Source organism: Protopterus annectens, chromosome 1.part0, assembly GCF_019279795.1.
Source record: "Protopterus annectens isolate FY-2018-M chromosome 1.part0, PAN1.0, whole genome shotgun sequence".
Classification (NCBI taxonomy): domain Eukaryota; kingdom Metazoa; phylum Chordata; order Ceratodontiformes; family Protopteridae; genus Protopterus; species Protopterus annectens.
This window is the reverse complement of record NC_056725.1, coordinates 970,331,310-970,359,090: the sequence shown is the minus strand read 5'-3', so window position 1 is coordinate 970,359,090 and position 27,781 is coordinate 970,331,310. Positions and strand designations below refer to the sequence as shown.

Genomic DNA, 27,781 nt, shown 5'->3' with positions numbered 1-27,781 from the left:
AGCACTTGCAAACTTCTTCTGCTTCGGGCACCGCGCGGCAAGAAAGACTGAAGAAAATGGCGTCGGCTGCCTCTTTTATACCCCTGCCGCACTGACGTCAGGGAAGAAGCGACGATAACCGATGCCGGACCTAGACTTTGGAATTCAGCCAACCGAGGACCCGCCTGACAGCAGGATAACCCTTCTGTTATGACTGCAGCTGTATGCACGATGAACATCACAGAGGGCCTGAAGTTCCAAAATCCTTTTGGCTGAGGTGATAGCTATTAAGAAGGCAGTTTTCCAACATAGGAATTTCAATTCAACTGAAGCTGCAGGTTCAAAGGGGGGTCCAGTGAGAGCCTGAAGGACCAAAGTCAGGTCCCATGGGGGAAAGGCATTTCTAATGGGAGGTCTTAAGAGAAAGGTGCCTTTCAAGAAAGTCTTACAGATCGTAGTGGAGGCTAAGGGACTGAAATTGTCTCCAATGTGGAAATGGGATATAGCAGCCATCTGTACCTTTACGGTAGAAGAACTGGCCCCTTGTTGAAAGGTGTGGGATATGAAATCAAGCACTGCTGGAATAGGAGCAGTGAAAGGGTCCAAATTCCTATCGGAGGCCCAGATGGAAAAACGCTTCCATTTGCTATTGTAATCCTTCCTAGTAGAGGGCTTATGAGCCGCTACCAGGATGGATCTCACTGTCGACGAGATACGGGGAGTCCTAGCAACTAATGGAACTGGATCAACCAAGCTGAGAGCTTGAGGTCGACTAGATTCGGGGGTTCCAAACCCAATGGGTGAGATATCAGATCTGGAATGGGATCTAAGGTCCAAAGAGGAGCTATGAGGTGAGACCGTAGGAAAGGGAACCAGGTTTGACGAGGCCAGAATGGGGCTATGAGGATAATCTTGTTCCGCAACAGAGCTTTCTGTAAGAATTTTGTCATCAATGGAAGAGGAGGATAAACATAAAGAAGACCGGATGGCCAAGCATGAACTAGAGCGTCTCTGGGGCTTTCCCCCGGAGGGGGAATTAGAATGAAAAACTCGCTGCACTTCGCGTTTGAAGGCGATGCGAAGAGATCATAGCAAGGCTGGCCCCACTTGTGGAAGATCTGATTCACTACTAAGGGGTTCAGAGACCACTCATAAGGTGAGAGGATAGTTCGACTCAGCTTGTCCGCCAGGATGTTGGACCGACCTGGAATGTGGGTTGCTAGCAGAAAGCGGTTGGAGGATATCGCCCAATCCCAAACTCTCATGGCCTCTCGGCAAAGAGGGTAAGACCTGGTTCCCCCCTGTTTGTTGATGTACCAGACCACCGACATGTCTGTCTGAATTGCAATAGTCCCTGGAGGGAGAAGGACAAGAAGGGCCTGCAATGCTAGAAGCACCGCTCTTATCTCCAGAACACTGATATGCAGCACGGTCTCTGTCTGAGTCCACGTACCTTGGACAGTCCTGCCCATGCAATGCCCCCCCCCCCCCAAGGCGAGAAGCATCCGTGGTTATCGTGACTTGGGGTTGCGGCATTATAAATGGTCGTCCTTCCTGAAGTTCCCGAGATTGGGATCTACCACATGAGGGAGTCCCTGCAAACTCTGCTGAGGCGGATTGGAGTATCCAACGGATGCTGAAGAATTGACCACTGAACCTGTAAGGTCCACTGGAGGACTCTCATGTGTAAGCGTGCTAAGGGTGACAGGTTGATTGCCGCTGCCATGGACCCTAAAGCTCTCAGGACTAATTCTGCCGATGGGGCTTGAAACTGAAGGAGGGCTAAGACGTGGAGGTTCAAGCTGCGAAGTCTGTCTGACATCAAAAAGGCCTTGGTTTGAAGCGTGCCTATCCTGGCCCCTATAAAGTTCAGGACTTGGGCAGGTTGAAGAAATGATTTCCTGTGGTTTATAGTGATCCCCAACTGGGAAGCCAGGAGCAGGAAATAATCCCTGGCTAAGCAAAGTAGATGCCTGGTGGGAGCGGTAAGGAGCCAGTCGTCTAGGTACGGAAAAACCTGTATTCCCTGAAGCCTCAGGTGGGCTGTTACGACCGCTATGATCTTGAACACCCTGGGGTCTGTGGTGAGGCTGAATGGTAGGACTCTGAACTGGAAGTGACTGGCCCCTAGCCGAAAGTGGAGGAACCTCCTGGAACGCCTGTCCATGAGAATGTGGTAGTACTCATCCTTGAGGTCTATGGAGCACATCCAGTCATTCTCCTGCAACAGGGGGAGAATTGATTGAAGTGTGACCATCCGGAATTTCTCCTTGGCAATGAAGAGGTTCATAGTAGAAAGGTCGAGGATTGGCCTCAAGTCCCCTGTCTTCTTTGGCACCAAAAAGAACCTGGAGTAATTGCCTAACACAAACTGGTCTGGGGGGACGTGCTGGATGGCTCTTTTTTCTAGCAGCTTTCTTATTTCTAAAGCTGCAGCCTCCCTCTGACTGGGTGGTACATCGGGGAGGCGCCTTGATCGAGGAGGTAAGTTTACGATGGGGATAGAATAACCTCTGGATATTACACGAAGAACCCAGCAATCCGTTGTGATGGACTCCCATTGTACCAGGTGCTTCGAAAAACGCCCCCTGACTGCCTCCAAAGAGGAGCAGTCGGGCAACCCCTCAGGGCTGCTGTGTGGGTCGATCAGAGAAAGGTTCTCGCGACCCAAAATTCTTCGGGTCCCCTCTGCCTCTGGCCCAGCGTCCACTTTGTCCCCCTCTGCCTCTGAAGGACGAAGGGTCCGGAGTGTAACGGGACTGCTGAGACTTCCGGAACCACATCTTCTTTTGTCTTCTCTAGTTCCTAGAAAGGACCTTTGAGGAGCTGAGAAGAGGATTCTGACGGCAGACAGCATCTTCCCGTCTTTCTCGCTCTGAACCAGCGTATCTCGGATGGTCTTTCCGAATAGGGTAGAACCGTCGAAAGGAGCGTTAGCGAAGGACGCCTTGAAGGGTTCTGCAAAGTCGGAGTCAGGCGTGACGCCTTAAGGCGATGCCTGATCCGCTGGCTCTAGCGGCTCCCTCCGTGGCATGGGAGAGTAGCCACATAGACGTGTTTGACACAGCTTTTAGAGTGGCCATGCGGGTCGAGAAGGTTCGTTTGTCCTCGGCTGACATGGACTCTGGGGGAGACTTAGCGTATTCTTTGACCAGATCTCGCTGAAGCCTAATAACATGGGCCAAGTAATTCAGCGCCCTTATAGAAAAGGTAGCTGAAGCAAACATCCGCTTTCCAATACGGTCCATCGTCTGAGACTCCTTATCAGGAGGATGAACCGAGGAACTATCCTGTGCTAGCTCCTTCTTGGTGGCAGCCGCTACCACCATGGCATCTACGGGGAAACCTTTGCTCCACGTTGTCCTATCCACCGGGGGGGCTAAGAATCTTATCAGGCCTCCTGGGGATTGGCTCTACAGTGTCTGGTTCCTTCCACGCCCTGGTAGTGATGAGGTCCACCAGGGGGTCGGCCGGAGGGGACACCCAAGAGGTAGACGGGAGTGCGTCGAATGCCTTCTGAAACACCGACTCATCCGAGGAAGGCTTTTGGGCTGCCCATCCCCCCTTTAAGCGCATTTCCATAATGTCTCCAAAGGAGACGTCCTCGGGGGGTGACCTGGGGGAACCTTCCCCTTCCTCTAAGTCGGTGTCTTCTATGAGGGACTCGGGGGAGTCCAAGTGCCTCCTCTTACAACTGTGTTTGTGAGGGATCTCCCTGGGGGGGGGGGCTATCCAAGGAGAGCTCACCAACAGGGTCTTGTTCCTCCGAAGGAACTGTCTGGGAGTGACGCAGGCTGTCCCTGGGGCCGGACGATGGATGACAGGCCCATATGCAATGGAGTGATGGCTGGACCCGTAGTAAGAGCAGGGGGTCTTCGAACTTCTCGAGAAAACCCTCTTCACCACGTCGAACGCCGAGGGTGAACTGCTCTGTCTGGGATCCGTGATCACCACCCTCGGGTCTGATGTGGGGACCGGAGCCGAAGTGATCGGATCCGAAAGAGAAGTGTGCATCGACCGCAACAGCCCTCTCGGATCTGACGCCTGGCCTTCGGCCCCAAGAGCTCAGATCCGGGGAAGGATCTGGCAAACTTGAAGGCACTGGCGGCGTCGAAGTAGCCACCACTATTGGTGCCGACGACTCCCCGGCTCCGAGACTACTCGGATCCGACGGCTCTGAAACCCGATAGTGGATCGGAGAAGGGGCTATGGGGGCGAAAGAAGTGGCTGAACCCCCCCCCCGAGGAGGGGGGAGGCAGGAGCACTCCCATCTGCATCTGGGTCTGTAGAAAGCAACGCATCATCCGGTCCATGTCGGCATCGGAAAGGCTTCGGGTAGTCCTAGACGAGGCCATCGAAGCTGGCCTGGAGGGCCGCCACAACGACATCGAAGATGGCCGGGGCTCCTACTCTGGCTCCGGCGAGAAGCGTGGAGAGCGGAGCCAAGAGGGGGAGGACCGGGGAACCTTCTGAGGGGAAGAGAGGAGTTTAGCCGGTGGGGCCAAAGGGGCTAACTCGGCCCACCGCTTGTGGCGCCTGTGTTTCTGTTTATCTCTTTCCCTCTCTCTTTCTCTTTCTCCCTCTCTCTCCTTTCTCATTTGCTGGATTCTTTCTCACCCTGGCAAACAACGGGAGTCTGAGTCCCAGCCAGGGGAGACAAGATAGCAGGCTGAAGCCACTGAGGGAGAGGAGGAAGAAGCTGAATCCGAGGGTATAAGACCCGCCAGGATAAGCTTGTTCCTCCTATCCCTCAGAGCCCGGGGGTTAAAAGCTGCACAAATATGGCAGTCCGAAGAGAGGTGTGCAACCCCCAGGCAAATAACGCACTGAGTGTGGCCATCGGCTAGGGAGAGCTTATGGCCACACCCAGAGCGTTTAGCGAAAATGGCCTTAGGGCCTTCAGCCATCCTAAACACTCACACACACAAGACTAAGGGGGAGTAGTAACAATAACAAAAACTAAGATAAGAAGGAAAGGGGGGAGGTCTATATTGAACGATCTAACACACACACACTACTCACACAAAAAAAGGAAGTCGCAAGGAGATTATTTAACAATAACTCGCTAATTCTTACCCGGAGCTTGTAACTCGTGCTTGTAGAAGCCGTGGCAAATGAGATCTGGAGGTTGGAAGGAGATGGCAGGGTATTATGGGTAAGGGGAGGAGTTTGGAGCTTGGATCTCAAGCTTGGAAAGCTGCTGGCTCGGATCCAGGTCGGATCCGATATCCACAGGTTGCTGATCAAATGAAGTTAACTACTTCAGATCTGTACAACATATATTTAGAGCTGGCTGACAGCATAATCTTAAACAGTACTGCACACAAAGAAGGTATACAAGTGACAAGAAAACTATCAAGTCTGATAAAGCAAAACTGCTCCATTCTCCTTTAACAGTGCCTTCTTTCCACTCCATGTATACAAAAAAAAGTCTAGTGGTACTGCAGAACTTAAAATAGAAATAACCCGAAGTTACAAAATGCCTGCAAAACTTCACATACAGATGACAAGAACAAAAAACAAATTAAATGTTAATGGGTAGAGTGACATAACATTCACAGATCTATTATGCTAAAATGACCATGAAACAACTATGAATATAACCCACCTGGTGGGAAATCATCCCACCATATGGAGGGCAACCCACTTGAGGTTAAAGTAAAAAAAAAAAAGAATGTGAAAGGTAACCTAGCAGGTAAATAAAAACTGTATACAAAGAGTAATAGTAAAGGACTGCATCATTTGGAGAAAAGCATCATAAATAGTAATAGAGTAATGAACCCTATTTCACACTAAATATTTAATTAAATGGACATAACAGGATAACACAGAAAAGCACAAAGTCTATGTGCAATCCCAAAATGAAACCTTTCTTTACTACAGCATCAAGGTGGCTGGCTGTTATCTTCAACATCTTTACTGAGTTTTCAGACAGATAGGGCAAAGTCAGCATTATTCTACAATTGCCTAACATCTACAAACAGCAAATTAAGGGGAGACTACTACAAAAAAATAATAATAATAAAAATCCTGCAGAGACTACCTAGCCTCCTCTTCCACCCAAAACAAAAACAGTGGCTTGCTGGATAACATTTTCCTATGGTTCACTGCTTTCTGCTAAGCTTGCATTTTTGCTAAGTTGCTATTTTACTAATTTGTTAACCAGGTCAGACCAACCAGGCAAAACTACTACTTTTCAAGGCAAACCAGAACTAGTGAACGTAGTGAAAACTAACATGTAGGACCACATGATGTAACTCCACTGCAAATAGCCCGAATCCCAAACGAACAGACTGTGTATATTAGCAGATCTTAGTTGTGACATGCCAGCTGTTTTGTTGGATCTACTTAATTCTGCAATAAGCAGCAAAATGTGTAAAAGACCATAACATCTTGATCTTTTAGGGTATTCATCTGTAAATTACAGACTACTTTTAAGACCCTCAAACACGTAGTATTTCAAAAACACTTTCATAAACATAAGCCAATTAGCATATCATATACATTTAATAAAAAACGTCTTAACGCTGATAATTCTGAATTTTACAAAAATGTACCTACAATCTTAACTTCATGATCGAATTTAGTGATATTTAGAATACTTTACAAAACCTTTTACATAACATGGATTGTGTGTTTCTTGCAGTATGCTTGCCAAAAATGAAGAAATTATTTAAATCTTTTTTTTTCTGCTTTCTTAAAAAAACAGAAATCAATATCAAAGAAGATAAAAACATATACCAATATGGTGCGACTTATAGAATGACATATACACTAAATGAATGTGCCTGCCAAATGAAAAGGCAAACACAACTTCAAAAAATATATATATCCATTTTAGTTCTTCAGATTTAATACAAAGAAAACTGATAACCAGTGAAAGCAGTCTAAAATTCAAAATAAAAGGCAACTTTTGTGCTTTAGTTTCGGTCTTCAAAAATGTATTGAAAGGAAAACCATGGTCGAATGTTGGAGTCTGTACAATCACCCTGGACTAAAACATCCAGACTGTTAACTTGTGACTGAAGTGCTGAGTGCCGATCTTCCTATTCAGAGTTTTGTGTTACTCTTCACTGTGTCACAGGCATAGTCACAGTAACAGGAACCTGGCTGGTTTGAGGTGCTGGAGACCCACTGGATACAGGCTGTGAAGGAACTGCTGAGGCTTCCATTTTAATGCTGTGGGTTATGAAACGGAGTCGCAATTTCAAAGCAGGCCTCAAATTGCAAATTATTTTTTCAACCTGGGGGGGTAAAAAAAAAAAGTTCAGCTGCCAAATGTAATGCAAAAGGAGCGTACAAAAACCTATGCCATCTGTAAAAGGTAATTTGTACAAAAAGACCCAGAAAGGTGCATAAACAGAAAACCTATGTCAGTAGCATACATTACACCGAAATGTTCAATACCACCTAAACACCTAACAGCTAAGCACTACACATGGATCAGTATTAATAAAAACTGTTTTGTGTGCATGCAGGAGAAAGACAAGATAGAATTATGGCAATTGAATAGGTATTTATAAATGAAATGACTTAGTTGAAACATTTTAAATAACTACCTGAGGCCCTTCAAAAAGAACCATAAGTTATGTAGGTTTACCCAAAATGCATTAAGAGAAATGATGATGTAAAAATACACCCAGAGGTGGAACTGAACAAATAATGGCACATAGCTTAGCTGATCTCTCAGAAATGTATTCTGGAGTACATAGGAAACTTTTAGATGAGAATCAGTACCTCCATGCTACTAGTCGTCAAACAACGCATCTTTGTCAGCATTGCCATATGGCAAATTTTTGAGGTTATCTAGAATTTGTAGTGTTAAATAAAATGCAGTAAGTGAAATAGACAAATCTGCCAATATGTTTCGAAATAGGGGATACAAAATGGATGTGATAAATGAAGCCATACATAAAATTTTAGAGTTGGAATTGGATGAAAATATGATTAGAAGGAAACATAGTAGAAAATATAATAAGGGAGGGTGGTCTAATGGTTAAGGTGTTTGTCTTACAAACACAAGGTGCAGGCTTTGAGTCTCACAAGGGATAATTGGCTAGGCTTAAAATGGCTCGCAAGGGCAGTTAGCTTAGTACTAACCTATGAAACTATGAAATAGTTGGAATAATGAGAGGGGACAAATATATTTTGTTTCTATTTATAATATTAAAAGTGAAGAAATTTGTAAAATATTAAAGTATTGGAATTTTCTTCTGAAGGACAAAGATTTATGCAAGATATTGGATAACAACCTTTAATGTCATGCAGACGTGGGACAAATCTTAGGGATATGCTAGCACATGGTACTTTTGTTCTATAGTGTTAGTATTAATAATTTTCCTGTGACTGTTGGAATCTTATGTTGTAATAATTAATTGTTCTGTTTGTAAGGATGTAGTGTGCTCCTTTAAATACATCAATAAGATTAGATTTACACCTAAAGGACTTTTTTCACGTAATAGTAGAGGGGTTATTTAGGTTTTAAAATGTCCGTGTAATTTCTTCTATATTGGGGAGACAAAAGAACATTTTAAACAAGACTGATCAAGCACATCAGTGTTATTAAAAATCAGAGAGCAGACAAAATGATAGCTTCTCATTTTAAAGATAAACACAATAGTGATTTTTCATTGCTTCAAGGTAGTGTTTTAGAACAGATAAATTTGAAAAATGAAGAGATTTTTCTTAAAGAAAAATTTTTACACAAGGAGTCTGTCTTTATTTTAAAGTATGACACAATGATTCCTGTAGGTTTAAATGGGGAAATTAATTGGAGGTGTTTTATCTAATTATTTATGTAATTGAATAATTGTTTTCCTGGTTTTGTATATCAAGCACTGATTTTTGGTTGTATGTTATTACTCCTTGAAGGTTTTGTACCAAGGTGCTAGAGAATTAAAAGTGTTTGTGAATCTGCGCCAGTTTTTTTTTGGCTTTCTTGTTCTTTGGAGAGTCATTTGTGGTTTATGAATTCCATGGAGTCTGCAACAAGCAATGATTGGAGCTAAGCACTTTGTGAACACCCTTAGTGCAGTGAAGACTCTAAAGGGTAAAAGAGAGAAAGTACAGCTGTGTACACTTACCATAAATGTAGATGTTCAAGTGTATTCACTGTTGCAGTCATCACATTTGGGTTATCTGCTTGCAGTAGCCCTCAGTCGGCCTGATTATCAAAGTCTTGGGTCCTGCGTCGACTGCTGTCTCATCTTCCATGACGTCAGGTAGTCAGGGGTATAAAGCATGCAGCCGACGCCATTACATCAGTTTTTCTTGCCCCAGATGTCAGGTGCCCTCCTAATGGGAAGCAATTAAATATATATACAAGGTTATACCTCCCAAAAAAAAGCAAATACATCAAAAAGCTTTTAAGCCTAGTAAAAAGGAATAGAGGTATAGCCAAAAGAAGTCAGGGGGCAGGAGGGAGGGTAACCAGGACTGCAATAGTAAATACACTCGAATATCTACATTTATGGTAAGTGTACACAACTGTACTATGTTCTTCATGTTTCACTGTTGCAGTCATCACATTTGGGTAGATTCCCAAAGCTAAGGATGGGAGGAGGAATTTAGACAGCATTAGGACCAGCTATAAGGCCCTGCAAGACTGCAGTGGCAAAACCAGCTCTGGATTTAGAGAAAATTGGTAGATGGTAATGCTTGGTGAAAGTATGTACAGAACTCCAGGTAGCAGCTTCTACGATGTCCCTGGTAGGGACACCTCTGAGAAAGGCTGTAGAGGTAGATGCAGCCCTGGTTGAATGGGGTCTTATCCCCTGTGGGATAGATTTCCATGGTGCTTATAGCAGAAATTAATGCAATGGTCTATCCATTTAGAAATGGTTTGTTTTGAAATGGCCTTCCTCTTTGCCCCTGCAGAAAATGCCACCAGCAGCCGTTTAGATTTCCTGAGAGGTTTAGTCCTGTCCAAGTAAAATCTACATTGTCTGTGCACATCTAAGGAGTGCAGTATCTGTTCCCCTTTGTTCTGGGGATTAGAAAAGGTTGGCAAATGAATGGACTGATTAAGAGCCACACTGGATACTACCTTAGGCATGAAGGAGGGATTGGTCCTGAGGGACAACCTGTCCACATAAAAGATGATGAAAGGCTCCACTACCATAAGGGCCTGTAAATCAGACACCCTTCTTGCTGAAGTGATGGCTAAAAGGAAGGCTGTCTTCCAAGAAAGGAATTTCAACTCTGCATTTGCAGCTGGCTCAAAAGGAGGTACAGTAAGTTTTTCCAATACAAAGTTAAGGTCCCAGGCTGGAGTCAGGGCTCTCCTGGGTGGTCTTAAGTTTTTGGCCCCTCTGTGGAACTGCTTCAGCAGTGGATGAGAGAAGAGGGGTGGGTTCTGTGTTGTAATTTGCTGAAACGGCTGAGGCATGAATTTTAATGGAGGAAAAAGAAAGACCCTTGTGAAGCATCTCAGTTAGGTATTGAAGAACCTGAGGTAAATTGGGCGCTGCTGTGCTCATCCCCTGAGTTTGGTTACAGGAACAGAATCTTTTCCATTTTTCAGCATAAGATGTTCTAGTACTAGGCCTCCTTGCCTCCAGAATGACATCCAACACTTGTTTACTGAGGGATGGTAACGGCGAGATTAGGTAATTAGCCAGGCTGCCAGGTTCAGGGTTTGAAGCTGAGGGTGCAGAACCTGGCACTTCTGCTGGGACAGCAGGGTAGGGGCCTGAGGCGGGTGCCATGATGCCAGCAGTGACACACTGCGCAAGACGGGGTGTACCAGTGTTGGCGTGGCCAGTCTGGTGCAATCAGTATCATCCTTGGTTTGTCCTGTTTGATCTTTAGTAGTACCTTGGAGAGAAGAGGCAGAGGAGGAAAGGCATAAACTAATATATTTTTTCCAGGTGAAGGACAGGGCATCCACTTTTCAAGCTTGTTTGTGGGGAGTCCTTGTGCAGAATTTGTCCAATTGGTAGTTCTGGGGGAGGCAAACAGGTCTATCTCTGGGCTCCCCCATTTGTTTATCAACATGCTGAATGTCTTTGGTTCCAGTTTCCGATCGTGTGGGTCCACAAGATTTCTGCTTAGATCATCTGCCAGTTTATTTAGCTTTCCTGGCAGGAATTGAGCCTGTAGGTGCACTTGGTAGCTCAAGGTTGTGTGCCACAGAGCTATGGTTAGTCTGCAGAGAGGCGATCAGTGGGTTCCCCCCTGCTTGTTTATGTACCACATCACGGTGATCCATAACTCCATACAATCTTACCATTAAGTGTCCTGGAAGAATATGGTCCTTGAAGGCTGTCAGAGCATTCTATACAGCTAACATTTCGTTTTGATTGATATGCAGGTGCATTTGACTTGGGTTCCATTTGCCTGAATGCACCTCCCTGCTAAGTGAGCCCCCCATGCATAGTCTGATGTGTCTGTTGTTAGGGTTTGGGAAGCAGGGGGGTAGAGTGAATGGCAGTTCCTTGTTTTGGTGGCAGGCTTCTGCCCACCAAAGGAACTCTTAACTGTAGGCAAGGTATGATAGGAATCATTGCTTCTAGATTCTGAGAATGTTGACACCATATGCTTTTTAGATACCATTGTAGTTTCCTCATATGCAGTCTTGCATATGGAATTAGAAGAATGCAGGAGGCCATGAACCCCAAGGCTTGCAGTATTTGTCTTGCAGGTAGCAAGTCTTTGTGGCCATTAGTTTGAAGTAAGCTGTCAAATGAACTTGTTTCTCTGGCGTGAGGAAAGCCATCTGGGAAGTTGTGTTCAAGCTTGCTCCCAGGAATACAATTTGTTGGCAGGGTACCAGATGTGATTTCTTTTCGTTTATGGTGTAGCCCAGAAAAGTTAGCACATTTTGTACAAAGGCCAGATGATTCAATAGTATGTCCTGGCTTTCTGCCTGAATTAGGCAATCATCCAGTTATGGGTATATCTGAATATTTATTTGCCTGCAAAATGCAATGACTGGAGCTAGGCACTTTGTGAATACCCTGGGTGCAGTAGATAAGCCAAAGGGCAGTGCAGAGAACTGATAGTGCATGAAGCCTGCTTTGAAGCGTAGGTAACTTCTGCAAGATTCCCTGACTGGGATGTGCAGGTAGGCTTCCTTTAAATCCAGTGTTGCCAACCAGGCATCCTTGCCTAGCATAGGAAGCAACTGGTGAAGAGTTAGCATCTTGAATTTTGGGACCACCAAAAAAGTGTAGGATGTCAGGAGTTATCTTTTCTGGGCATCAGGAAAAGTCTTGGGTAGAAACCTTGTCCTCTTTCCTCTTCTGGGACAGTTTGAATCGCCCTTATACTTGAGAGAGAGAGAGAGAACTTGCTTTTGAGCCTCTGTCACTGATTTAGGGGTAGATCTGGCCAACCGTATGGGGTTGGTAAAGTGTGGAAGTGGAATCTGTATCCTTGGCAAACTATTTAAAACCCATTTGTCCTGGGTAATGAGTTCCCAGTTTTTTGCCTGCAGAGCAATCTTTCCCCCTAAAGGAGCAGTCAGTTGAGAAGGGCTTGGAAGTTTTAAAGTTAAGTCAATGAGACAGTTTACCATGGGGGGGGGGGGGTCTTACTACTCTCTGCTTTGGAAGTGGGAGCTCCCCACTGCTTAGTCCTGTGCGTACCTTGGGACTGAAGCCTGAGTGTTCTGTTGGTTCTGGGTTTGGACTGAGAAGGCCTGGAAGAGGCAGGAAAGGACCAATTCTTAGAGGGCCAATGCCTACTAAACCTTGGAGGCTGCACTTGCAGGAAATCTTTAACAGTTTGCATAGATTTAGCTTTTTGCTCTATCTTTTTAAGTACTACTTCTGCTTTGTTGCCAAACTGGCAGTCCTGGTTTAAGGGAGCATCCAACAATTTAGCTTTAACATGATCTGGCAAAGATTGCTCCTTAAGCCAAGCATGTCTTCTAAGTACAGAATCAGTAACAGCAGCCCTACAAGATGCCTCTAGTGAATCAAAACCACATTGCAAAGTATGTTTTCCAATGTGTTCACCAGAATTCATTAAATTCTGAAAATCCTTATTTTCAGCACAGTCCGGAATCAACATCATTTTCTGTTTAAGCAATCCAATAATATGCTGCTGATACTTTAACATATGAAACTGGCAATTTAAGGCCCTAATGGCCAAGGTTGCAGAAGTGTATACCTTCTTACCCCATCTATCCAGTGCCATGGAATCTCTATCAGAGGGGGTAGGATTTTTGGCAGTAGTAGCCTTTATGCCCTTGGGTCTCTGTGAAATGTTCTCAGGATCCGCAGTAGGATTTTTAAAGAGGAACTTGTGAGAGTCAGGAACTCTGTAATATCTATCTGGTTTTCTGGGAGCAGGAGATAAGGAGTCAGGGGCCAAGCTAGACTCCGAAAAGGCATAATCAACAATGTCCAGTACAGGGGGGATAGCTAAAGGCCTATGTTGGGGCAGGAGTAAGAAATCCCTAAGCCTCTTTTTAGAATCAGAGTAATCCTTGCTTTCCCAGTAAAAATGCTCCCTAAGAGTATGCAAGGTTTCACCAAAAGAGAAATCCTCTGGAGGAGAAGCACAGGGAATATAGTCCTCTGCATCAGAATCCTCATAGGTAGATAAGGGTAAATCCTGGTCATCAGAAGAAACAGAAATTTCAGAATCCTGATCAGAAGAATCATAACCAAATTCAGTCTTAGGTCTCTTAGAGGGGGAAGGCTGGCTTCTCTTGATTAAAGTAATAAGGTCTCCAGCCATTCTTATCATTTGCTTTTTTAAGGCATACAGGCCTGACCATGCGGTCTAGGCGTCTGTTTTCTAGGCATGGATCGAGTTTTAGGCCTTGAAGAAGAAGATGACGTTGGTTTAATATGCAAGTCAGTAGGCCTGAATACACCCTCAGAAGCCGGTACCTGCACAGCAGCTCCAGACCCATCCAAGGTAGAGACATCCGCAGGTTCCACAGTTGAAGCATCTTGCGGCATACTGAACTTCGAATGGGTCTCAGTAGAGGCCTGCGAATCTGAAGTAGCGGGTATCAGGGGCTGCGAAAGTGCCTCACTGAGTAACAGTGAATTGGCGACTAGCTTAGGAGAAGCGTTGTCGCCAGCTTTGGACCTAGGTGGCCTGTCTCTGTCTTTTATCTTTGTGTTTTTTCGGAATGTCGGTAGTCGGGTGGCTTACCGAAGCCATATCTGGATAATTGAACCGAGTACCAAAATATTTAGAAGCGTAAATATACCGACGACGAATAGTTAGTTCTTTAAATAAGGCACAAAACCAACAGCGAGGTACGTCGTGGTCAGGGCCTAGGCAAGGAATACAGTATGAATGAAAATCTTTATGAGGTATTTGCTTTCCACAAGAAATACAATTATTGACTTTTACCGACATCGGTTTAGAGCAAGAAAAAGTTTCCCCAATGGGGTACTTAGCTTTAGTTGAAGACTTCGGTTCTGAAACTCGAAAATGAAAATTTCAGGAGTCGGTCGGCCGACCGGCACTTGCAAACTGCTTCTGCTTCGGGCACCACATGGCAAGAAAGACTGATGTAATGGCATCGGCTGCATGCTTTATACCCCTGACTACTGGACGTCATGGAAGATGAGACAGCAACCGACGCAGGACCAAAGACTTTGATAATCAGGCCGACTGAGGGCTACTGCAAGCAGATAACCCAAATGTGATGACTGCAACAGTGAAACACGAAGAACTTCATCAGCAAAGCACAGCATGTATTTAAAAAAATGCAAGAAATGCTTGACAATATGAATGTGATGACAGGCATGAAAGCTAGATGAGGAATCAAAGAACAAGATTTTGAAGTGATAACATCTTGAAGTTCGGGATCTTGGCAAAAGTGTTTAGAGAAGAACGATTCAGCACAGGCCTCCAAGATCCTTCTGTTTTGGAAACTGCCTAGGATATTGACAGACTCTAGTTCTATGATTCTCTGAAACATCCTGTTGTGTAGAATGAGATAAAAACAGAGAAATTTGGTTCCCTGGGCAAGGTGGAATACTCCTGAAAAGGAGGAAGGAATTCCCATTGTCAGGAATATCCTTGTTGGTTCACAGTGAGAACCCAACTGTCTGAGACTATCTGATGCCATAAGGGAGTATGAAGTCTCAGGGGCAAATAAAGATTTCCAGGGTGGGGAAATCTGAACAGATGGATATAAATTCTAACTAGGGGGCTGTCCCTGTCCCTCCTGAATCTACAGTTACATAAAATCTTTCCATAACAGTAGATGTCCTTCTCTTCTCTTATTCTTCACTGAAGGTCTTTCCTGCCAAGGAAAGCCTAACGTCTGGCCAGTATACCAAAGCCTTTAGATCTTATAAGTACTGTACATTACATGTATGTTCCCTGTGTAGGGCATAAAGGTTACGTACAGATGTAAATACTCAGAACTGAAATGCCTCAGGAGGAACAGAACATCCCCAAGGATAAAGGAGAATACGTACATCTAGAAGAAAAAAAGTTAAGAAGGGAAGGGAAATAAGAGCCTCTCAGCCAGGAGGGTAACAAAACACTTGGGCTAGAGCTGTAACAGAGGGGAAAAAGAGGGAGGGACCAACTACTGTAACAGTGAAGAGGAGGACATCTACTGTTATGGTAAGACTTTACACAACTACACTATGTCCTTCCACATTACTGTTGCAGTATTCTTCACTGAGAAGGGAGTACAAGAACTAAAAAGACGACTGGGAGGAGCCCTCTACTAACCCATGCAGAATATCCCTGAGAAAACCTGCCCTGGAAACATCCAATTTGTAATACTTTGTAAAAGTATAAACAGAGGACCAAATAACTGCCTTAAGGATGGAGCTGGTGTCCAAGCCCTTGATAAAGGTACTAGAACAGGCGACCGCCCTAGTAGAATGCCCCTTTACAGTTGAAGAAAGACATTTGCCATGAAGAGAACATCAAAAAGACATGGCCTTGAAGTTCCAGGAGGAGATAGTTTACTTTAAAACAGCCACACCCAAAGTCCTGGAATAAAAAGAAACAAAAAGTTGCTCAGACTTGTGAATAACCTTTATTTTATATTAATATATCAGCTGTCTATCCTCTTCCAAGGTGTGAAAATCCTTCTCAACTGGCAGACTGCAGAGAAGGAAAAAACTATAGAAGTTGAACCGACTGATAAAGCAGCAACTCCAATAACCACCTTGGGCATAAAAGAAGGATTAGTACAGAGAGACACCCTGTCTCTGTTCAAAATTAAAAAAGAAGGAATAGCCATAACAGCCTGAAGTTCAGACACTCTTTTTGCAGAAGAAAGAACCAACAGAAGAACAGTATTCCAAGTACAAAGTTGCAAGGAAGCTGAACTAGCAGGTTCAAAGGGAGCATGAGTCAACTTTTCAAGTGCAAAACAGAGGTCCCAATGAGGAGGAATAGTTTTTTGGGGGCATGACATGAAGGATGCCTTTAAGAAATTGCTTGACCTCAAACTGAGGTCAAAGGGGGGGGGGGGGTCAAAGGCAGACAAGGAGTGATAACTGACAGGTGAGCTTTAACTTAAGAATATGCCAAGCCAGCATTATGCAGCAGATCACACAGATAACAGAACCAAAGGAACCACCACTGAAAATGAATCCTAATGACAAGAGAGGCACCAAACAGAAAATCTTTTCCATTTAAAGATATATGATTTTCTGGTAGTGGGTTTCCTGGCCTCCTGCAGAACACGAATCATGTTCTCAGAAAAGAGGTGCCTAAAGGGGATAAAAACCCTACCACTCACAGTGTCGTGAGGATAGATGAGAGATTACTTGTCTTGTGTTAGAAAATTTACCCGGTGAGGTAACTTGATTGCCCCTGGCCAGATGAAAAAGAAGGGGGTACCAGTTCTGTCTGTCTGAAAAGAGAGTCACTAATAAGATTTAGGGGAGTCCTGCCTAATCTTGTGCAGAACTCTTGGCAGCAGGGGAAGGGGAGGAAATGCATACAGAAACATTCCCTTACAAGGAAAAGACAGGACGTCCACTTTTCAAGTCAGAGGACTTGGTACTCTTGAACAGAAAAGAAGAATTTATCTGTTCAGAGGGAAGTCAAAAAAATCTACTGACAGACTATGTCCAGAAACACATCTCTGTGAAGCATCCATTCATAAGTCTGTGTTCTGGACCTGCTCAGACAGTCTGCCACTAGACTGCGCTCTGAATGAATATAAACCACCGGAAGAGTCACCTGATAACTGATAGCCAGATCCCAAGCATGAAGGCCTAGTCTGCAGAGGAGATAAGATCTCATATCCCCCTGCTTGCTGATATACCACATCACAGTGGTATTGTTCATGTAGATTTTCAGGGGATTGGGGAGAAAAAGGAAAAGTAAAGCCTGCAGAGTCAGAAGCAGACCCCTCATCTCTTCTATGTTGACATGTCTGATCTCTGACAAGGAGGCCAGAGACCCTGAATTTTCAGAGGGCCACAAGAAGCACCCCACCTCAGGTCTGAGACATTCGTGAACAGTTCATGGGAAGGAAATGCAGCCTGAAAGGTCAGTCCCTGATTATGAGAAATTTGACGAATGCACTAATGGAGCTTAAGTTTGAGACAAGGAAGCAAAAGAACACAGAATTCCAGGGAGTGGCAATGTTGAATCCATGGCAATTTCAGGTACCATTGTAACTTCCTCATATGGAGCCTGGCAAGAGTAAGCACAGAGATGGTAAAAGCCATAAAGCCCAGAACTCTCAGAAATTCCTTGGCTGGGATAGAGGAGAGAGAAAGAAGAGACTGGAAGAAGGCTGTCAAAGAGAGCACCTAGGCAGCAGGAAGAGAAGCCAACATGGAAATGGTCTGAATCCTGCAATCAAGGAAAATATGACCTAGGGAGGGCAAGGAGACTGACTTTTTGAGACTGATGGTGAACCCCAGATTTTGAAAAAGAAGAGTGGTGAAGTGGAAATCTTCAAGGAGACTGCTGGTAGAAAAAGCCTGAATAAGCAAGTTGTTTAAATAGGGGAATATCTGTAACCCTCAAAGCCTGCAAAAAGCAATGACAAGACCGAGTCATTGGTGAATACTCATCCCTTGGGGCAGTAGAAAGGCCAAATAGCAAAGCAGAGAACTGAAAATGAGAGGAAGAAACATAGAAATGTAAAATTTTCCTGAACAAATGGTGAATGGGAATATGAAGATACGCATCATTGAGATCGAAAGACACAAAGTAGACCTGAGGAAAAAGTAGAGGAAACAAAGTCTGAAGAGACAACATCCTGAAAGAAGGAACCTTGAGGAAGGTGATGAGTAGAGAGGAAAGGTCCAGAATTGGTCTCCAAACCCCCTTCTTCCAGGGAACCAAAAACATCCTGGAGTAAAAACTTCTTCCCATTTGTGTAGGTGGAACAGGCTGAATGGTGGCTTGATCCAAAAGGGACTGGACAATCTCTGGAAAGTGAGAAAGCTGGTATGGAGAAGACTGCGGAATGCCTGAAAAGTGGGAAGGGACTTCCATACCATGAAATACCTCTGACAAATGACAGCACCAATGAATCTGAGATAATCTGTTGACAATCTGGGATGGGATCTGGCCGGGGGTGGGGTCAAAATGTCAGATAGAGACAGGTTTGTCTTGAAAAGAAGGTTTCTGAGATGTAGGAGTCTGAGTAGACTTAGGAGGAATATGTCTAGACCCCTTCCTACCTTTGGAAGGCTAACGAGGCTGTCTGCAGACAAAGGCAGATTTCTCAGAAGAGTAATTCTTCTGAAATTTAAGAATGAAGAGACAAAATTATGCTTGAGTTCCTGTTTGGCCTTATCCTGGACAGAACTGAACAGGTTGCCTGGAGCTGTCTCAAAAATATTTTTATATCCAGAGGAACTTTCAAATGCAGGCAAGGCTTGAAGGCAAAACCAAGAATAATGCCTCATTACAGAACCAAAGACAGCAGCCCTGGAAGAGGTATCAGCAACATCATAACTGCATTTTATGGAGTGATGAGCAACCTGGGAAGTGGACCCAGGCAGGGAAAGATCTGAAGCTTTCCCCACAAAAACAGGAAGATCAGACACAACCTTAGCTACCTGAGAAAGGAGAGCCAAGACATACCTGGGTTACATGGGTTTGATAATTAATTGCCTGAAAGGACAAGATGGCAGCAGTTTATACCTTCTTACCCAATCCTTCCGTAGCTCTACTGTCCTTAGCTCAAGGAATGAGGTTAGCAGAGAGCAAAAGCTTAGAAGGATCATCTGTAAAGACTGAAACCACAAAAAATTAGCAAGAGGGCATTTAAAACTAAAACTTGTAGTTTGAAGGCACATTGTAGAACCTATCAAGTTTCTTAAGAGTAGGGGACTGAGAGTTTGGAGCTAAAGAGGCAGCAGAAAATGGATCCAAAAGGGCTGCCAAAACAGGAGGAAATGCAGACAGCTTAGGTGACTCCATTTGGAAAAACTCATAGTATCTTTTGGATGTAAGAGACATGGGAGCAATCCCAATTAAAGTACTCCATCAAGCGAGCAAAAGTACCCACAAAAGATAAATCTGCCAAAGAATCATCTTCTGAACCATAATCTATAGAAGGAATGTGAGAGGAGTAAGTTATGGATTCCTCTCCAGAATCTTAGTCTGCATATGAGAAATCTCTCAACAGGAGTGGAAGACTAGGGAAGAGCAGGGACTGAAACCTCCTGGGGAGGCTTCAAGGCCATCAAGGGACTGAACAAGCCTTAGGCAAAATCCTGCCACTCATGTTGGGGATCTTTAGCAACAGGGGCAATATACTTTGTGTCTTGTTTTTTCTTAAGTGGGGCATCTGCCCTAATGACTCTCAGGGTTCCGTCCCTTGGCGAGATTTAATACCAGAAAATCTCTTCCTGTAGTCAGATTTGAAGAGTCCCCCTATGCCCTTCAGAAATCATCGGCCATGGTTCCCCCTCAATGTCTGGAGCAGACGTCTGTACAGCCTCTAATGCCGTGCGAGAAAGTATAGCTGTGTACACTTACCATAAATGTAGATGTTCAAGTGTATTCACTGTTGCAGTCACCACATTTGGGTTATCCCTGCAGGGTGGCCCTTGGCCGGCCCAAATACCAGAGGCATAGTACTTCTGCGTTGGTTGCTGTCACTTGAAGACTGACATCAGGTCATCAGTAGTATAAAGTAAGGCAGCCGATGCCATTACATCAGTTTTTCTTGCCCTAACGTTTCAGGAGCTCCCAAGTAGGAGGCCAAGTTCTGGTGGAAGAAAAACCCACCAGTGGAAAATAAATACCCAAAATTCCCTTGTAAGTTAGAATGGTAATAAAAGGAGAAAGAGAAGAAAGGGGGATGGAGGGAGGGAAACCAGGACTGCAAGAGTGAATGCACTCGAACATCTATATTTATGCTAAGTGTACACAACTGTACTATGTTCTTCGTGTTTCACTGTTGCAGTCATCACATTTGGGTTGATTTCCAAAGCTTAGGCAAAGGGTGGAGGCAGTCAATGCCACTAGGGGCTGGCTAGGATGCCCTGCAAGACTGCAGAGGCAAACCCTGCCCTGGATTTGGAGAAGAGAGGCAGGTGGTAATGCTTGGTAAAAGTGTGAACAGATGTCTAGGTGGCAGCCACCACGATGACCCTGGTGGGGACTCCTCTGAGGAAGGCTGCGAAGGTGGAGGCTTCTCTGGTGGAGTGTGTCCTGACCCCCTTGGGGGGAGGCTTTCAATGCTGTTTGTAGCAGAAATGGATGCAGTGTGCTATCCACTTTGAAATGGTTTGTTTGGAGATGGCTTTGCCTTCTGCCCCTGTAGAAAAGCTAACTAGCAATTGATCAGACTTTCTGAAGGATTTAGTCCTGTCAAGATAGAATCTGAACTGTCTGTGCACATCTAGTGAGTGAAGAATCCTTTCCCCCTTGTTTTGGGGATTGGGAAAAAAGGTGGGCAAATGAATGGACTTGTTGAGAGCCACACTGGAAACCACTTTGGGCATAAAGGAGGGATACCCTGTCTGCATGGAATATTATGAAGGGTTCCACAGCCATGAGTGCTTGCAGCTCAGAGGCTCTTCTGGCTGAAGTGATGGCCAGAAGGAATGTTGTTTTCCAGGAGAGAAATTTTAGCTCTGCAGAAAAAGCTAGTTCGAAAGGGGGTAGGGTGAGCTTTTCCAAAACAACGTTAAGGTCACAAGCTGGTGTTGGTGCCCTTCTGGATGGCCTCAAGTTGCTAGCCCCTCTTAGGAACTGTTTGATCAAAGGGTGTGAGAAAAAGGGGCTGCTCAGTGGGAAAATGAGCAGAAATAGCAGAGGCATGATTTTTCATACAGGAGAAAGAGAGGCCACTGTATAGTAGGTCAGCTAAGTAATCCAGAATGAGAGGGAGGGCTGTGCCATATTGGCTCCCTTAGCCTGGATCTAGGTGCAGAACCTTTTCCATTTGTCTGCATAAGACTTTCTGGTGTTAGCACATCTGGCCTCACGGATAACATCCAGAACCTGTTTACTGAGGTTGGCAGATTGGTTCGGGGTTAGGGAATAAGCCAAGCTGCCAAATTGAGAGGCTGCAATTGGGGATGCATGAATTCCCCTTCTCTCTGGGTCAGGAGGTTTGGAGTCTGAGGAAGATGCTAGGGGGAGCAGGGAGAGCCTGTGCAGCAAGGGGTCCTTGGTTTTTCCTCCCTTATTTTGAGCAGTACCCTGGGGATAAGTGGGAGGGAAGGAAAGGCATAGACCGATAGATTGACCCAGGGGAAGGACAGAGCATCCACTTTCCAAGCCATGCAATGATGCTCTCTGGTGCATAAATTGTTGAGCTGATGGTTGGTGCGGGAGGCAAAGAGGTCGACCTTCGGGGTTCCCCATTTTTGAGTTATTAGGGTGAAGGTACTTCTGTTGAGTTGCCACTCGTGTGGGTCCAGAAGATTTCTGCTTAATTGGTCTGCCAGAGAGATGAGACAGACTGGTAGGAATTGTGCTAATAGGTGTAGTTGCATGGCAGAGGCTGTGTGCCAAAGGGTCATGGCAGCCTGCATAAAGGGTAGGAGTGAGTCCCTCCCTGCTTGTTGATGTACCACATTACAGTGGTGTTGCCTGTTTTGATCAGGAGAGCCCCAGGAGAGAGAAGGGGCTTGAAAGCTATCAAGGCATGCTGCTCAACCATCATCTCTATTTGACTGATGTGCAGAGGGATTTGCTGTGGGCTTCATTGGCCCTGTATGCACCTGCCGTCCAGGTGGGCACCCCAAGTGTAGTCTCATGCATCTGTGGTGAGGGTCTGGGTGGCGGGGGTGGGGAGAAAGGCATTCCCTTGTTGTGGGAGCATGCTGCTGCCCACCAAAGAAAATCTTTTCTGAGGCAAGGAATTATAGGTAGAAGAGTTTCCATGTCCTGACAGTGTTGGCACCAAAGGCTCCTTAGGTACCACTGAAGATTCCTCATATGCAGTTTGGCATATGGAATGAGTAGTATGCAAGATGCATGAACCCCAGAGCTTGCAGGATCTTCCTTGCAGTTAGCTGGGGCCTGGTGGCTAGTTGAGAGAAGTAGGCTGTCAGGAAAATTTGTTTCTCTGCAGTAAAGTATGCCATCTGGGATGCTGTGTCCAGACTTGCTCCCAGGAATATTACCTTTCTGTGGGCACCTGTTTGGATTTTTTTCGTTGATTGTGTACCCTAGGGAGGTTAGTAGGGTCTTTACAACGGCCAGGTGCTTGACCAGCTTTTCCTGGCTGTCTGCCTGAATAAGGCAGTCATCTAAGTATGGGTAAATCTGAATATTTCTTTGTCTGCAAAAGACAATGGCCGGAGACAGACATTTTGTGAAAACTCTGGGAGCAGTAGATAAGCCAAAGGGAAGCGCAGAGAACTGAAAGTGTTGAGATCCTGCCCTGAAGCGGAGATATTTCCTGCATGATTCCCTGATAGGAATGTAGAGGTAGGCCTCTTTTAGATCTAGGGTGGCTAGCCAAGCGTTTTTGAAGAGCATGGGTAGCAGCTGTTGTAGGGTGAGCATTTTGAATTTTGGGATCACCAGGAAGGTGTTTAGAATGGATAGATTGAGGATGGGGCACCAGATGCCCTCTTTTCTGGGCACCAGAAACAGTCTGGAGTAGAAACCTTGGCCTATCTGTTCTGCAGGAACGTGCTCTATTGCCCTCATACAGAGCAGGGAAAGATTTGCTTTTGAGCCTCTGCCCACTGATTTGGAGGTTGAACTGGGAACCCTTTGAGCCTTTCCCACTGATCTCGAGGTATAACTGTGAACCCTTTTGGGGTTAGAAGGGTGTGGAAGGAAAATTTGTATCCCTAAAACAAGATGTTCAGAACCTAGTGGTCCTTGGTAATGGTGGTCCATGTGCTTGAGTGAAAGGAGAGTTTTCCTCCTAGGGGTAAGTGAAGGTGGGCAGAGGGAGGGGGTAGAGGTGGTGAATTACTGAGAGTTCTTACCATAAGGGGTGGCTTAGAACTCCCTGGTTTTGAAGTGGAGGTAGTCCACTGTTTAGATCTCTGCATTCCCTGGGTCTGCTTCCATGGGACCTCGGCTGGGCCGGTTTACTGGGAGCAGGAAAGAACCAGTGCTTGGAGAGACAATGCCTGCTGAACCTGGAGGGCTGGACCTGCAAGAAATCCTTAACTGTTTGAATAGATTTTGCTTTTTCTTCCATCTTTTTTAAGACCTCTTCTGCCTTAGTGCCAAATAAGTTAGCCTTGTGCAAGGGGGCATCCAACAATTTAGACTTGACATGGTCTGGCAGGGGCTGTTCCTTAAGCCATGCATGCCTTCTAATGACAGATCCAGTGACTGCTGCCCTGCAAGAAGCTTCTAGGGCATCAAAACCACAGTGCAGGGTGTGTTTAGTTACATGACTTGCAGAATGCATTAAATCTTGTAAATCTTTAGATTCTGCCCAAGCAGGAAAGGAAGACATTTTTTGTTTAAGGAGTTTCAAGGTATGTTGCTGAATTTCAGCATATGGAACTGGCAATTTAGTGCCCTGATAGCAAGAGTAGCTGAGGTGTATACTTTTTTACCCCTTCTGTCCAATGCTCGTGAATCCCTGTCTGAGGGGGAGGGGTTCTTAGCAGAGCTTGCTTTAATCCCTTTTGGCCCTTGAGAAATGAACTCAGGGTCAGCTGTAGGATTTTTAAACAGATATTTGTGTGAGTCATGGACTCTATAGTACCTGTCTGGTTTTCTGGTAGCAAGTGGAAGGGAGTCAGGAGTCAAGCTGGATTTGAGGAAAACATCCTCCACAACATTCAGGACTGGGGGATGGCTAAGGGTCTGTGCTGTGGAAGATCTAGGAATTCCCTGAGTCTCTTTTTAGACTGAGGGTAGTCCTGACTCTCCCATTGGAAATGCTCCCTTAAGGTATGCTGGGTTTTCCCAAAGGAAAAATCCTCTGGGGGAGAGGCTGAAGGAATGGAATCCTCTGCATCAGAATCCTCATAAGTGGAGAGGGGTTGCATGTCTTCATATTCAGATGCATCAGATTCGTCTGACTCTTGTTCAGACAAAATTACAGGGGACAGATCTCTTTTCCTTTTGGAAGGAGTATCTGGGCCTCCCCTGATTAGCATGATAAGGTCTTCGGCCATTTTAAGCATTTGAAAGTGAGGCAAGGTAGCAGGCGTCTGAGAGTGGGTCGTTGGTTTCTTGGGTGTAGTTCATACCCTGGGCCTAAGAAACTCGGTAGTTTTAGAAAGAACGGTAGTCGCGAAAGAAGACAGTTTGTGTCGAGATTCAGTAGTGCGAAGGACTTCTTCGGAAGCCGGTGCCTGCTCAGCAGCTCTGGACTCATCCGAGTGTGAGAGAACCGCAGGATCCTTAGTCGAAGAAGAGTTTTGCGGCATACCGGATTCCGAAAGGGTCTCGGTAGTGGCCTGCAAACCAACAGAAGCGGGCATCAGGGGCTGCAAAACTAGCTTAGTGGAAGCGTCGTCGGTAGGTTTGGACCTGTGCAGTCTGTCTCTGTCTTTATCTTTACTTTTTTTCGGAAGATCTGCTGTCGGATGGCTTACCGAAGCCATATCGGAATTTGAGGACTGTAAACGAAAATATCTGGCTACGGTAAGGGCCCGATGACAGATAGTTCTGGCGTTGAACAAAGCACAGAAGCAACAATGAGGGACGCTGTGGTCTAGGCCTAAACAAGTGACGCAGTAAGAGTGGAAGTCTTGATGTGGTATTTGTTTTCCACAGGTGAGACAATTATTAACTTTTTCTGACACTGGTTAGTGCACGAAAAAAGGCTACCCAATGGGGTACTTAGCTTTAGAAGACTTCAACTTCAATTCGGTACACGAAACCCATGTAGCGGCAGACTGGCACTCATGCAAACTGCTTCTACTTCGGGCTCCACAGCAAGAAAGACTGATGTAATGGCGTCGGCTGCCTTACTTTATACTACTGACGACCTGATGTCAGTCTTCAAGCGACAGCAACTGATGCAGAAATACTAAGCCTCTGGTATTTAGGCCGGCCGAGGGCTACTTTGGCAGGGATAACCCAAATGTGATGACTGCAACAGTGAAACAAGAAGACCATCTCAGATCCATGCTGGCTTCTGACTGAGTCATGGCAGAGGAATCCGATGCATGCACTGGATGGTCTTCAGTGCTTTCACTTGCTTCTAGACAAATGTCAGTTGGAGGCTGGACAGCAACAGGATCAGTCATAGAATTTTTGACCTTCTTAGAAGACAGCTGTCCCTTGGGATGGGAGGATTCTGTCATATCACTCTAAGCCAACAATTTAAAATGTTGTTTCTCCAGGTACATGGACAGAGCCGATAAGTAACCATGAAGTGTCTTAGGGACAAACGCTTGACAGACAGAGCACTAGGAATGGTGATGAGAAGCACCCAGGCAAACAAATACACCGCTCGTTATGGTCTTTATGGGGAATCTGCATCCAACATTGACATTTCTCCTTCTTGCATGACATGAACATAAGGAAAGAACAAAATACAGATGAAACCCCAACAGGGCACTTATCTGAAATTACTTAGTAAACAGCACAGCAAAAGGGTGTTCAAACTGATGTTTGATATGGCATTCAGACAGGCGGCAAAGAAGTTCTAAGCATTTCCGTCTGTACACTACATTTATCTCCATGCAGGCAGTATATGTGTGATGGATGGCTCCTATAAGATCTAAAAGCTTTGTTATACTGACCGGCACTGGGCTAGCCTCGGCAGGAGATCCCTTCAGTGAAGAATACTGTAACAGTGATATGGAAGGACATTGTGAGTCTGTCACAATCTGTTGCCAAAGGGAATGAAAGGGATGATGCTGGACAGTCATCCTGAAGATGTAGACTGCACCGTTTCTTAAAGGTTCCTGATAGTTGCTGTTTCCCTCCCGTCATCTTTTTTGTTTCCCTGTTTGGGCAGAAAAAACAAGGATTGGTTGTTTTGTTTCTTAGGAGTGAAACCGGATCTGAGAGATTTTCAATGGGGGGGGGGGGGGGGGGGCGCCTGAAAATTCGAAACTCCCTGCATTAATTCTTCTCTTTTAAAATTTGTTTGTGGACATGAGTAGCAAGTGACCCAAACAAAAATTCTGACTAATTCATCAGAAAACTTCTGATTCTGTACATAGGCATACCTCCCCAAAACAACTGCAGAAGCAAAGGCCTTAAACTTAGTCCCTGCATAATTATACATACTCCTTAAGGCATGTTTAGACACTAGTGACATGTCTGAAATAATGAGACTGAGATAGGCACACCCAGCAGACGAAGGGGTGGTAACTAAATAACTTAAACTGTCTATACAAAAAAGCACAAACCATTATATGGGTCAGAAAATTAAGAATTTTTAATGCCAAAGTAGAAGAAAAAAATTCTTATACAAAAGCTGTCCCAAAAACCTTTCACTCATTATGCACAGGAAAAGGCTGGGATGATACCAATAGCCTGTTACCTGCTGACATGGTGGAGGAGCTTGCTGTAGGGCCGCAACTACACAGAAAAAAAAGTGTTAATTAGTCTAAGAAACTTTGTAAAGCATATCTGTTTTTTTGTGGATTGAAGGTTGTGAACCAAGGATGTTATAAGGCAGCATTTTATACCTCCAGCAAACCTGAAAAAAGAGGATGAACAAAGAATGAGGCAAATCTACCTATACCATATTAAAAAAAGAAATCTCAATTCAGGGGAACCATCCAATTACTCCCATAAAAACACCTTATTCATCCTGCCAGCAATATGAGAAAAGAAAATTACCTCCCATGGAAGTTGTTACGACCAGTTTTCCTTAGCATCAAAGTACTGGGCTCGAGAGTCTGTAGGACAGGAAGCTGTCTCTCAGGGTTACACATCTGAACGGTCTTCCTCAGGGATATTTTGACTGACCTGATTACTACATAATGAAGGCTGTGTACAAGGATATACAGTCTGTAACAATGTCTTAGATAAGCTAAGAAAATTGTCTTTTCTTCTAGATACCATGATTTCAAGTGAACACTGACTACTTTTTTTTCCTAACAGGCATCTTCTGTGACCGACTAGGAGAGGAATACCTGCCCCTATAAAAGGTCTCTTCATGGACCCCTTGTGAAACGTTGTGTCCCAGGGAAAAAAAATGGTTCACCCATGCCTAAATTGGACACTGGAACAGCCAAAGAGGACATGACTGACCCCCAGTTTGTGGTGACTGAAAGGACTATATCAAAGGAAGCCGGAGAGATGAGTGAGTGGCCTGAGTAATGTCTGCAGGCTACTGCAGAATCACCCAAAATTAGCTGCGGCAAAGACTTAGCTTGCTTAATTGTCAACAACTGCTACGTTTTTGATTTCTAGAAATTGAAGATATTGGACTAGCAGGAGCAAAGTAAGCATCCATGCTGTGAGAGAGGAGGATGCTTTGCATGTCGCTGGAATTGGAGGAGAGCGCTGGTTGGAAGGTAAGTTGTTAAAAGTCTTCACAAGT

The 27,781-nt window shown here is 45.0% G+C and overlaps 1 protein-coding gene across 1 annotated transcript in view; it reads right to left on the bottom strand.

Annotated features, from left to right (window-relative positions):
- Positions 1-6,467: 6,467 nt before the first annotated feature.
- The window catches only part of MED23 (mediator complex subunit 23), a 1,483,999-nt gene continuing 1,462,685 nt past the window's right edge, over positions 6,468-27,781 (bottom strand). The window contains exon 22 of the mRNA XM_044067991.1: positions 6,468-7,223. Within this exon, the coding sequence (XP_043923926.1) occupies positions 7,050-7,223 (174 nt within the window). The 3' untranslated portion in view covers positions 6,468-7,049. The remainder of the gene's footprint in view (positions 7,224-27,781) is intronic.